This window comes from Chelmon rostratus, chromosome 8 (genome assembly GCF_017976325.1).
Source record: "Chelmon rostratus isolate fCheRos1 chromosome 8, fCheRos1.pri, whole genome shotgun sequence".
NCBI classification, from domain to species: domain Eukaryota; kingdom Metazoa; phylum Chordata; class Actinopteri; order Chaetodontiformes; family Chaetodontidae; genus Chelmon; species Chelmon rostratus.
This window is the reverse complement of record NC_055665.1, coordinates 1,708,336-1,721,691: the sequence shown is the minus strand read 5'-3', so window position 1 is coordinate 1,721,691 and position 13,356 is coordinate 1,708,336. Positions and strand designations below refer to the sequence as shown.

The 13,356-nt window shown below is 47.9% G+C and overlaps 1 protein-coding gene across 1 annotated transcript in view; it reads right to left on the bottom strand.

Moving 5' to 3' along the window:
- Positions 1 to 13,356, bottom strand: part of si:dkey-22o22.2 (neural-cadherin) — a 113,993-nt gene that overhangs the window by 25,126 nt on the left and 75,511 nt on the right. Inside the window, exons 13-17 of the mRNA XM_041941845.1 lie at positions 11,251 to 11,500; positions 9,632 to 9,759; positions 9,364 to 9,550; positions 8,314 to 8,457; positions 1,166 to 1,449 (exon numbers count right to left, since the gene is read on the bottom strand). Of these exons, the coding sequence (XP_041797779.1) occupies positions 1,166 to 1,449; positions 8,314 to 8,457; positions 9,364 to 9,550; positions 9,632 to 9,759; positions 11,251 to 11,500 (993 nt within the window). The remainder of the gene's footprint in view (positions 1 to 1,165; positions 1,450 to 8,313; positions 8,458 to 9,363; positions 9,551 to 9,631; positions 9,760 to 11,250; positions 11,501 to 13,356) is intronic.

The window sequence follows — 13,356 nt, the reverse complement described above, 5'->3', positions numbered from 1 at the left end:
CGAGGGGACGAGAGCGGCGGCGACGGCGCGAGCTCTCACATCTGTCACACAGCGCAATTAAAAGTTAATAGACGCCAACAAAAGCAAGGAAAAAAGTACACTTTTAGCCTTTCTTCTCCTCTTTTCTCACCAGAGGGTTTGTTTACAGAAGCCTTTGAAGTTTTCTCCCCCTCCTGCTGCCGCCTCCCCCCCGCCGGCTCTCTGCGCTCCCTGACAACGTGATGCAGGTAGACAATATTGAAGATGAGCGGTCGCTGTGCCACAGAGGAGGCTGCCGCGCAGGTGAAGTCAGAAAATATTCATTTCAAATTGGATTTTCCCCTCCGTTCACTATCTGCTGAATTGTATTAATACACGGGGCTCAAAGCGGGGTGCGTTCAGGGAGGGGCCGGCAGCCGAGCGCCGGAAAAACTATTGAGAGAGTCAGAGAGGAGCCGAGCGTATATCAAATCAATTCCAGCAGGCGAGGGGAAGCAGGCCGGGGCTGAGGACTCTGTGACACATGCCTCTCCGACGGGGATTACTTTCCTGCCCTCTGAGACGCACTTCCACCTTTTTAATCTGATTTAGCTCGGCAGCACATGCATATTACTGTGAATTACCTGAGATAGGTGTGACGAAAGGGGGATGAAAGCCAAAGAAGAGGAGGTCGGCTCTGACTTTCCGAGGGAACTTTTCAGACCCTGCGCACTTCCTGTTGGGAGGTTTTGGCGTCTGCATCAGTTGATGTTGTGTTAAACAACGTCACACATGTGTGATGTGTTAGCATGTGGACACTGGATCTCTGCTGAGGTGTCGCTCCAGGCTAATTCAGCTCTATGTTTGAAGCGTGACCAATACTCCTAAATTTGTCTGTATTAAACCTGATACGTTCTCACATCTTGTTCATATAAGCCGACATTTTCACAGCAAGCTCCTTCGTGGTGAAGGTGCGTTCAAATGCTGCCGCTTCTTCATGCTCACGTTTTAAACCAGTTTCATCCGGACTGGACGGACATCCGATCCGTGCTCGTATTTAAAGCGTTAACAGTTAAAAACAAACGCTATGCTACCAACACATCCATCCATTCATTTTCTGCTGCTGCTGATGTTGTGCAGGGTAACAGAGGGGGTGGAGCATATCCCAGAATGCACTGGGTGACAGGAAGAGTCTAACATCACTGACCTCCAGGATGAAAACAGGCAGCTGGGTGAGCTCCTCGGTCACGGCGGCGTGGTACTCCGTCTGGCTGAAGACGGGCGCCTCGTCGTTGCGATTGACCACCTGAACCACCACCAGCGTCTCGTTCTCCCACTTCCCGTCGGATGCGACCAGCCGCAGCTCGTAGCGTTGCTCCATCTCGTAGTCCAGCGGCTGAGCCACGAAGATGGTGCCCACCTCTGGCTCCACGTCGAAGGTGCCCATGGTGTTTCCTGAGGTGATCTGGTAGCGCAGCTTGGCGTTGGCACCTGGAGGGAGGAAGTGAAGATCAGGTCATACAGGCGATGTGATGACACTTATACTAACTTACAGTCTGTTGTCTCATGGCTGACACCATCCAACACACACACGGTGATTCCCACAAACATGAAATAATTTCTAATCTATTTCGAACAAAGACACCACAACATGTGCAAATACTGAGCCGAGCATCATCTGCTGACAGCGGCGCCCTTATTGTGAAAGGAAACTTTTTGAAGGATACTGGTGGAGATTGCTATGCAGAAAAACAAGAGTTTGATTGACAGTGGACACACACACACACACACACACACACACACACACACACACACACACACACACACACACACAGTGTTGATGACCCATGTGGACAGCAGCAGCAGCTATAAAATATTTGGGAGGAAAACAGGCATCTCTCTCACAGTGGGGCTCATTAGCTGCCTTGCTCTCCCCCACACCTCCCCTCTCTCTCTGTATCACACACACACACACACACACACACTCTTGTCGAGTATGGAAACACTTATATTCAAATTTCTCCTTTTCTCTGTTTGTCCACAGCCACTTGGTTAACTCCTGTAGCGGGCGAGCTAACAGCTAACTAGCACTAGCCATCCACAGCAGCTCCCACAGACTCTCGGTTTCTCTCAGCTGTTCTGTTGACTCCCGCCGGCATTTTGTTCACCATTGCACGTTTCCTTCAATGAAACATTAACGAAGAGGCAAAATAAAGCTCTCGAACCAACGACAGCCAAGGGTCAGTTAGAAAACTCGTTAGCTCGTTAGCTTAGCTCGGTGGCTGGCGGGACAATAAGGCCACTCAGTTGATTTAAAAGATGTATTTTTATCATTTTGTTTTCTCATAACTGTCTACAAACCAGAGGAGGTTAAATATTTTGGATTCTCCTTGTCTGTTCCTTCCTCCTATCCTACCTTTTTTTTACCTTCTCTCCCTTTTCCCTTTCCTCTCTAGACCACTTCTCTTCTTTCCTGTAATTTTCCTTCTTTCGTCTTCTCTCCTTTCCTCTCTTCCTCTTTCTTTTCCATCCATCCTTAATGCCTCTTTAGTCCACTTGTGTCTTGAACTTTCCTTTCAGTCCTTCCACTTATTGTCCTTGTGTCCTCTGCTCCTCCTCTCTGCTCCTCTTCTGGCCTTTCCCTCCTCTTTCCTCTCCTCCTCTCTCCTCATGCTTTCTCTCATCCCCTATAAACTCCTCTTTCCTCTGACCTCGTCTCCTCGCTTCCTCCTTTCCTTTCCTTTCCTCTCCTGGCCTCTCCTCTTGTTTCCTGATGAAGTGAAGAAATGCCGACACACACGGACATGGTAAACACACACATGCACACACACATGCACACACACACACACACACAGAGGCATGTTCGGAGCCCAGAGGCAGGTCTGTCAGGCTCTGGCCTGCTCTCTGTTTACCGGCACCAAGGAGACTTTCGGAGACAAACACCATCTGTGGAGACATGGAGGACCTTCATTACGACACCGGAGACTGTGTGTGTGTGTGTGGGTGTGTGCGTGCGTGTGTGCGTGCGAGCGTATGTGTGTGTCTGTGAGGAAAAGCTTAAGTGCACCGGTCTGTCACAGCCTCTGAGCACGATTCGTCGTGACACTCGCCGAGCGGCTGAATGTGTGTGTGTGTGTGTGTGTGTGTTAATGTGAGTGTGTGTAAATGTGTATAAGGGGAGTAGCTCCAGCGGTTTTTTGCCTCCGGCAGCCTCCCTAATGATCAGTCTGGCCATATGGTGTTGCCCTCTTCACACACACAAACACACATTAACACACTTTAACACACACACACACTCACACACACTCACACACACTCACACACACACTGGGGGATAGGGCTGATTTAATTCGAAGCCTAGCAGGAGGCCCAAAATTGAGATTAAGGTCAGATCTCTGCTCCTCGTGAGGTGGACCTGAGGGGAAAGTCGTCCCTGAGCGCCGACTGCAGGTCGACACTCTGAAGGACTAAACTCATCACTGGAGGAAGTTTCATTTCGATTTAAAACCGCATTAGAAAATATCACATGTTGTGGCCTCAGATGGCTGCAAGAGATACCGGAGCTTTTTGAAATTCAGTTGGCGGCACTACCCAGAAATCCTGCACGGCAAAGTCGTTAAAGCAGTTTGTGATTCTTTATTCCAAAGTGACAAGAGACGTGAAGCACAGCAGGTTTTAGGCAGGACATTTTTGGGATGTATTTTCTTGTATAATTAGTAATACGTGCCCTCAAATGACAAAGAAATACTTGGAATTAAAAAGGTGAAATGTGTTTTTTTTCTTTTTGATGTGAGGCCGCAGTGCAGACCTTCGTCATCACGGCACAGAGAGCCCAAAAAACTTCTCAAACTGGGCCAAGATGAGTAAAGTCGTCCTGCTGTGACTGGGATCATATCTGACTAAATGAACTAAATAACACATGAAGTCTGGCTGTCAGGTGATGCTCTCGACATGAACACCTCTGCAATCAAACAACTGCTTTGAATTGTTATGAAGGTGTGAATCTTCCTCATCACCTTCCATCCCACACAATGTGAGCGTGACAGCATTCACACAAGCTGCATGATGGGCAGAGGGGGGGCAGAGGCAGAGTCCAGGATCAGCACTTGAAGGGTCATAACGGAGGCTGTGACGACCTGCGAGGGACTGGAGTGTCTCTGATGCTCGTTATCGTCGACGTCTTTTGGATCCGACATCGATGATTCCTGCTCGTGATTTCTGTTGTTTTGGTAGTTTACAAGTGGAACATCACACACATTTTACTGCTGACCGGACAGAACAGACAGATGCTGCACGATCTTCATCATCATCATCATCATCGTCAGCTTCTGTCTGCACAGTAACATCACCGCTGATATTACCAGAACAATCACACACACACTCACTGCTTAATATCACTCAGCTTCACTGTGTGTGTGTGTGTGTGTGTGTGCGTGTGTGTCGTCGACTTGCCTTCCTATGGGGACAAAAACTCCAGGCTCCATAAAGTAAATCATTAACTTTCAGGGTGAAGACTTGTGTTAGAGTGAATCTCCAGGAAATTAATGGAAGTTAATGTCATGTCCCAAACAGACGTGTGTGTGTGTGTGTGTGTGTGTGTGTGTGTGTGTGTGTGTGTGTGTGTTTACTAAACCCTGGGGCGACACTAAACTGAAACACCAAACTCAGCGGAATTAAAAGAGAGCCTCTTGATCTCATTACCAGACACACTTAGTTCGGCAGATTTTCCACTCGGAGGACCAAACGGGATCCAGAAAACACGCTGGGCGACTGACGCTGCTGCACCCAATCAGCTTTAGGACGGGAGGCGGGTGACGAGTGGTGAACCAAACCCAGCCGTCACACACACTCCACCCGTACTTTGATTATTCTAACAAACACCAAATCAAACTGGAGTGTGTGTGTGTGTGTGTGTGTGTGTGTGTGTGTGTGTGTGTGTGTGTGTGTGTGTGTGTGTGTGTGTGTCTTCTGTAATTGTGTTTGTCTGACCTCCAGTTTATATCTGGACAGAAGGTCATTGATGCTTCAACACCTGTCAGCTTCAACAGCAAACTGTGGTCATAACGCACGACACTCACACATGTGCGCACACACACACACACACGCACACGCACACACGCGCACACACACACCTGCAGCCAAGGTGACGGTTCTGCAGTCGGAGGATAAAACCTTCAGCTGAGTTTACAGCTCATCAAACCTCAGATTGGAGTTTTAACTCTTTTAAGAGTTTGATTCTTTCACCTTCAGTCACCTTCAGTCACCTTCAGACACACACACACACACACACACAGCTATAGACAGAATGAGGCTGCTTTTGCCAAGAAACCGGGCGTCTAAGTCAGCCTTGAATTTGCATAATAATACAGACACATTTCTCTCGACCTGTTTAGGAGGACAACCAGCAGCTACATGTTGGATGTGCAGTAAAACCACACATGAAACACAAGCATCACACCAGCGTATACACACATCCGACAACGTGATTTATCACACTGTCAGTTTCCTTTTTCTTCACACTGAACGAGCGAGACCAGAGGTGAACCGCCTCACCTGTGTTACATCACGGTCCACGAAAAGGGTCAAACAAACGAAACATGACTGACCTCCGCAGCAAGGAGGCACCTGCAACTTACCCTGCTGCAGGAAATGGTTCTTCAAAATAAAAGCGCTGCACTGGAAAGCATGGCACCACCATGAAGATGTGAAAGAAGCTGATTTTCTGTCATGGATCTGCAGGTTTTGAACACATTGTGTGTTCACGAACGGACGACAGGCGGAGAAAAAGATGCATTTCTTGTTGACACATGATAAATATTCAAAAACACGCTTAATGCTTCAGTCTAACACTCGCATTGCTGACTCAGCAGGGATCAGGTCTTATGTTCTGCTTAATCTCCCATCTACCTGCCTGGGGTGTGTGTGTGTGTTTGAGCTATGACTGGTTCTCCCTCTCCTTCTCTGGACCCCCCAGTGGTTTGGGGTCTGGGGGTGTTTGTTAATTACCGCAGGGAGTCCCTGACGACACCAAACTGGGGATAAAGCGTCTGCGTTTGGGAGGGAATCATCAGCAGTTTGCTATCTTAGCGTTTCTTAATCCTGTGTTCAGCGTCTTCCTGAAGCTCGCAGGGATCCGTCTGAAGGGAATAAAGACTAAATCCAGACACTTCTAACAACGACTGCACATTAGAAAAATAAAAAGAGATAAAAACAGCAGCTCAGAGGCTTAACTCGTAACGCCATGAAAGATATGAAGCAAAGCAGATTTTGAAGCTCAGGAGTCTCAGACTTTGGTGACTCATTTGAAGACGCCACTTCGCAGCCGTCGAGACTTTTTATGTTTCCAATCAGAAAGCGATCAAACAGCACCAGATTCGTTGAATTTGTCGTGTTGACACAGAGCACACGCAGTAAAGGCAGGGACAGCTGCAGCCTCGCTGCGCTTCAACGACACTAAAACAAATGAGGCACAACAAAGTTTAGCAAGAATCAAAGGACTGAGGCTCATAGAGACCGACGTATCCGCATGAATCTGACGTCATCTTCAGTCCATTCAGATTCAAGATTCGAGATTCAAGATTTCTTAATTGTCATTGAGCGTGACATGTTAGAAACAAGATAATCAGAAAGATAAGAATTATAAAATAAAATTAAGATACCAACATGCAGTAAAAATATTCGTAAATGCAATAAAAGTACACCAGAAATGAAAATATACTAAACAATAAACAATAAAATATGCCAGTGAAATGTACCAACAGCAGCTGAAATATACTAAAATGTATATACTGAATGCAAATGGCTGTCCTTTTAGTTAAGTCTGTGTGTACTTAAATGTTAAGTACACAGAAGGTGCAGGTGGAGGTGGAGGTGAAGGTGTAGAAGTGCTGTGAACTTCAGCTTGTAATGGAGTATTTCTACATCTTGGTATTAATACTCATTCTGAAGTAAGGGATCGGAATGATGGACAAACGTACAGGAATGAGAAGCTGAACCTTGCCGGTGTGCACTCATGCTGTTACCTGCTGTACCTGTACGGTGACATCACCAGTCTATGGGTCAGTGGCGATGTTTCTAAACTCTGATCTTGTTGAGTCACAGCTGCGTCTTTCACTCTGCTTCCACCAGCCGAGTGAAAGCAAACGCCCCGAGGCCAACTCTGCTTCGTGTTTTTGGACTCGTGTCTTTCTTGTTCTGGTCTGGACGGAACCGTTTCTATTTTCGACAAATGCTGAAAACGGCTCAATTCTAAAACCTGATCAAACCACGTAAGAAAGTTTGGAGAAACGAGACGAGCAGCTGGAAGTTTGAGGATCTCCTGAGGGAACGTGGAATGTGTGTACGAATGTGCAGAATAAATAAAGGTTAAAGATTAAAAAAAGAAAATAAATAATCAGACGTCACTCTGCGTTCCTTCAGTCAGGCTCTGAGTAAAGAAAACCCCCGAGGCTTCGAGTCGACGCCAGCAGCCGTCATTAAGAGAGAGAGAGAGAGAGGGAGAGAGAGGGAGAGGAGGGAAGAGGAAGAGGAAGAGAGAGACGCTTGTTTTGTTGTTGTTTTCAGATTTTTTTTGCCTCCTGCTGCTTATTGGTTTAGAGCGGAGGAGGAAGAGGAACGGGGGACAAACACAAACAAAGAGACAAACATCAAAACTGTCGACCTCAAGGGAGCAACAGCACTCGCTAACGAGCTGTGACAGCAACAGAGGAAGAGGAGAGGAGAGGAAAGGAGAGGAGAGGAGGAGGGAGGAGAGGAGAGGAGAAGAGGAAAGGAGAGGAGAGGAGGAGGGAGGAGAGGAGAGGAGAAGAGGAGGGAGGAGAGGAGGAGAGGAGAAGAGAGGAGTAGGAGAGGGAAAGGAGGAGGGAAGAGAGGAGAGGAGAAGAGGAGGGAGGAGAGGAGAGGAGAAGAGAGGAGGAGGAGAGGAGAGGAGGAGGGAGGAGGAGCAGGAAGGAGAGGAGAGGAGAGGAAAGGAGAGGAGGAGGGAGGAGGAGAGGAGAGAAGAGGAGAAGAGAGGAGGAGGGAGGAGGAGAGGAGAAGAGAGAAGAGAAGGAGGGAGGAGAGGAGAGAGGAAGAGAGGAGGAGGGGGGAGGAGAAGAGAAGAGAAGAGAAGAGAAGAGAAGAGAAGAGAAGAGAAGAGAAGAGAGGAGAGGAGAGGAGAGGAGAGGAGGGAGGAGAGGACAGAAGAAGAGAGGAGGAGGGGGGGAGGAGAGGAGAGCAAAGTAGAGATGAGAAGAGAAGAGGGAACAAGGAGTAAAGAGAACAGCGGAGGAACAAAGAGAAGGAGAGAAAAGAAGAGAGGTCTCACTACTTCACATGAAATCACGCTGAAGAGGAATTCACTCCTCCATTACTCACCTTCGTCTTCATCGTTGGCGGTGACGGTGATGAGGACGAAGCCGACCTCCTTGTCTTCCTCCACGCTCACCTCGTACACCGGCCGGGCGAACGCTGGGGCGTTGTCGTTGACATCGGTGATGAAGATCCTGACGTAGGCCGTGTCTGAGGGAAGGACAGATGGTGAGATTATTACGAGGTGGTTCGGCATCTGATCAGATCCAGGCAGGAGACCCCGAGGTGGACTCAGACCACGCCCTCGGAAGGCCTCGAGGTTTTCCGGGAGGAGCTGGAGGACCTGCTGGGTTGAAGGACACCTGGACCACCTTGTTTAACCTGCTGCCACTGAGCCCCGACCGGATAAGCAGCAGAGGGAAATAAAGGCCAGTCTCTTATAAAGGCTGGCTAAGAAACTACTGCAGTGGCTGACACAGTTAAACTCAGTAAAATGTACACATCACTAATCCCTTCTCTCACAAAACTACTCTTTTCTTTATCATAATTATTAGCTGCTTCTATTTGTTTTCTACGGTGGCCAACAAGGACAAGAGAGAAACCCATCTGAAAATCCAAAACCAAGAGAACACAGCATGGAAACGTTCTGCGAATGAAAAACCGCTGTGTTGTCAGGACTTGCAGCGTTTTTCTCTCGCGTTTGTGTGTTTTAGACTTTGCAGCACTTTTGCTTTTAATGTATTTGTTTTGGTTTTCTGAAGCACAGTTTCTATTAAGCCAAATCAATTAGTTTTAAGTGTGAAATTAGTGAAAGAACCCTTTACGAAAGACTATTAATAAACACAAAATGTTTGTCTTTTGTTTGATTTTTCATTCTTGTTTCCTTCAGAGTCCAAATATTCTTTTTTGCTGCTCAGATGGACTAAGATAATCTTTTCCAATGGCTCGTAGGATCATGTTTATATATCTATTGTAGTGGCAGCAGCATAAAGAGAAAAGGCCTGTGATGTGAGTGTGTGTGTGTGTGTGTGTGTGTGATGTGAGTGTGTGTGATGTGAGTGTGTGTGTGTGATGTGAGTGTGTATGTGTGTGTGTGTGTGTGCATGTGTGTCTTACCGGTGTTGGGTTGTCCCTGCTGGCCTGGTCTGGCGGACTCGGAGCCGTCCTGCGACTGCACCTCGATCAGGTAGGAGGCTTTCTGCTCGCGGTCGAAGGAGGCTCGAGTGACGATGACGCCGCTGCGCGAGTCGATGCTGAAGAACTGAGAGTCCCCGCTCTCGTCCTTCAGGATCACATAGTGGATCTGAGGAAGGAGAAAGAAGCTCAAGTAGAAGAAGAAGAGGAGGAGGAAGGTATGAAATAGTGAGCGCACAGTGTTCCTCACCATCCCGTGCAGACCAGAGTCCAGATCTGTGGCCGACACCTGAGCCACCGACGTGCCGATCTCTGCCCCTTCAGGCACCGTGGCCTCGTAGGTGGACGACAGGAAGAAAGGGACGTTGTCGTTCACGTCTGACGACAGAATGAAAGCAGAGAAAGAAAAGGGAGATGAAAACACATTACTTCTTTTTTCTAAATTTATCTTTCTTGTTGTTTCGTTGTGGCGGGATCTGGCAGAAGAACACTTGCAGTCTGTGACGTCCGTGAAAGCTGATTAAACTGGATTAAGAATTGACAGAGAAAAGGCAAGAAAGAAGGGAGAGCAAGCAAGACAGACACAAACAAACATAGAGGAGACGAAAAGCAAGAAGGGAAGCAGAGAGAAGACAAAGAACAGCAAAGAAAGACAGGAGTTTGTGGGTTCTGCAGCATTTACAGCAGTAAAGAGGATTAAGAGAAGACCAACTACAGTGAAGTAAAGACAGAAACAGTCTGTAGCTTCAGAGGCTCTCAGAGAACAGACGTCCATCAGAAAGTGAAGCTGGACTGTGTCCCCCCCGCTAATGAAAACAGAGTTATTAGTGAGGAATTATCCTCCAAACACCGCGAAGAGTCCACAAAGCAGCTTGTCAGCTCACTTTCAGGCTCCGCTAAGCCAATTAGAGCGTCCGATGTGGGTTTGTTCAAAGCCAATCAAAGTCAGGAAGTGTCTTCCTTCTCTCTGCCCGCCTACGGACGCTGATTGGGAAATGAGTCACCACTACAATGAGGCGGCGTGGAGCTCACGCCGCCAGCCGCCGCTGCTTTCTTTCTTCATCGCTCTCTTCGTCCGTTCCCAGCAGCGTCGCTCATTACAGAGTTTCGCTGCTTCCCCTCCGCTGGTCAGAGCTGAGCGCTGACGCTTAATGGGAGAAAATGTGCTCATCGTTTTTTAAAAAGTCAAAGAAAGAACTCGAGGGGCCTGATTTTAAATCAGAAACATGAACAGACGACAGTATACTGTTACTCTGAGCGTCAGAAATTCACTCACTTATTAACTCATTTATTATATTAGCACAAAGCCGACTGAAAGCAGCTGAAAGTGACTTAAATACAACTCAGCTCTTAAAAAGGGAGTTCATTTGAATTCTGGTTTCACTTAAACCTCCACAAATACATAATGTGATTAAAAAAAGGCGAATTCAGATTAATTTCCATTTATCTGGTGCGACTACAAGGCTGTCAGTGTGGTAACCACGTTAAAATCCTGCATGAACATTCACAAGCAGGTAAGAGAGAAAGATTTTTATGTCCAATCACCTGTTTCACCTGGAAATGATGTCAACTGAGGTGCAACTTTAAACTTTAAACTGACAACAATCTCAAAATCTTTATTCTGGCATAGAGTGGCGCACTGATTAAGCATCTGCTCTCCACAAAAGCATCATTTTTATCGTCAGTGTTTCCAGGATTGGCCCATCCCAGCCCCCATACGTGACGGATTAGACTGTATGTTTACTGTTCGTCCACTGTATCCTGCAGGGACCCACAAACAACCCTTGACAGAATTGTCCTCACAAGGTGTTTCATCAAACCAGTCCTCACAAAGATACACACAAACACACACTCCTTCCCTCGTCTCACCTGTCACGTTGACGTAGACGGTGGTGAAGGACGCCAGCGGCACGGCGGCGACGTTCTGGACTCGCACTCTGAGCGTGAAGAAGCGCGTCGTCTCGTAGTCGAGGTTCTCGGCCACCAGGATGGACGCCGAGCCGTCCGCCCGGTTCGGCTTGACGTAGAACCGCACCGGCATGTTGGTCTCCGGCACCTGACCCTCCTCCAGGTTGTAGGTCACCCGCGGGTCGCCGAGCGGAGACGTCGCCTTGATGGTCTGACGGGAGAGAAGGAGACAGGTCGTCACGGCGTTTCTTTGAACTCTCTGTTCGTCTCTTCTCCTCTGAGAAGAAGGATTGATTCAGCCAGCAGAAAAAAGCAAAGCGACAGGAAATGACACGGAGGGACTGATCGGAGTCACGCACACCTAGAGACAGCAGGGCAGGCCAGCCAATGAGATTACACGGCGACTTATAGGGACACACCTCATTCCCCTTTCCTGCTCCTGTGTGGTCAGGGTGAGTTGGACATAATTTGAACTCTGAATATGAAACAAACGCGTTTCTTACTAAATAAAACATCAAAAAATATGATAATGAGACATGTAAATGACCTCAATGTCTCCTATTGAGGAACATATGAGCAGAACATGAAGAAGAACACACAACAGAAAACCCACTGAAAGTCAATGAGGTCAACACAGCATAGAAGAGCACGGACAACAAAGATAAAAAGACAGATGACATACGACAGTCGGTCTGATATAATAATACAATCCTCTCTGTGAACCCAGTCATGATACTATCACCTGTGAAGGTAAACATCTGTGATCTGTCAGACTGACTGCAGAGAGTAAAGTTGGCTCGTGCACAGCGACTGCAGCCACTGAATGACTCCGCGCAGGCTTCAAGTTTAGATCTTTAATCCCCAAAACCAGATTTATCTCCATTTCCAAAACAGTAACTCCCACACCTCACTACAATCTGTCAGAGAATCAAGTCGAAGCAGAAGACGGCGTCCCGGTTCACGCTGACATCACACAGCTGTGTGCCGTCGCCGGCGAGGTCGTTCATCATCGTAACGGTTTCAACGGCTTTAACGTCTCCCGGGCTCATAAACCACAACGCTCTCCAAAACAGTGACACAGTAAGATACACAGCTGCATCAAAGAATGCATCGTTTCAGCGGTCGGCGCCGCGGCTCTGTCCTTCTATGGCGACAGAGCGGGCGGCGAGGAAACGCTGGACTTTTCCAGCACTTTCTGCCGCCTAAAAAGGTTTCGGCTTCTGCTTTGTTGATGTGTTCTTTGTGTGAGTTTGCATGAAAATATGTGTTTGGATCAGTGTGTGTGTGTTGAGAGAAGGGTATGGTCTGTACTGTACACACACACACACACACACACACACACACACACGTCCAGGATCATTTGATCCGTCCTATAGTTCTACAGTTTCTGAGTGTTTATTGTGTGTTAATTTGTGTCTCGTGTCTCTCTGTGGACAGACTTCAGTGTATTTGTCCCTTTCCTTCAGGCTGCTGTGTGTCTGTGCACCGACCAGCCTGACCTCCACAAATAAAGATGGAAAAAAAAAAAACTGTAAATGTCCTCTGAAAGTACAGAAAAATCTTTAACCATTTCACCGTTGCAGCCTTCCATCAACCCCACGTCAGTCTATGTCACACGAGACCTGAGTGTGTGTTAGCTTAGCTCATCACGCAGACACTGTTAGCATAGCTGCACTACACACTGTCATTGTTTCCGGCAGAGGTAACACGCTGAGTGAGAAACACTGTCCTCCACCGCAAACACCAAAACCCTCTCAGCCCTCTCTCTCCCAGTGACCACAGCAGCTCGAACGCCCCTCCCTCTCCTGTCTTTACCAGCCGCTCAGCGTGTTAGGAGGACGAACACAGAGGAATACAAAGACACGACGACATCAGAGTCCGTCCGTCCGTCCTTTTCTGCTGCTTGTCCATTAGCTGCCTCAGAGACCTCTGCCAGGGATACGGGTGAGGCTTCATCCTCCCCCACCGAGGACGTGTTGGCTGAGTTCAGGAGTTCCTCAAAGTGCTTTCTGTCATTCAACAATATCCCCCAGTGGGGGTCAGCAGTTCTCCTCCCCTGGTTAACAC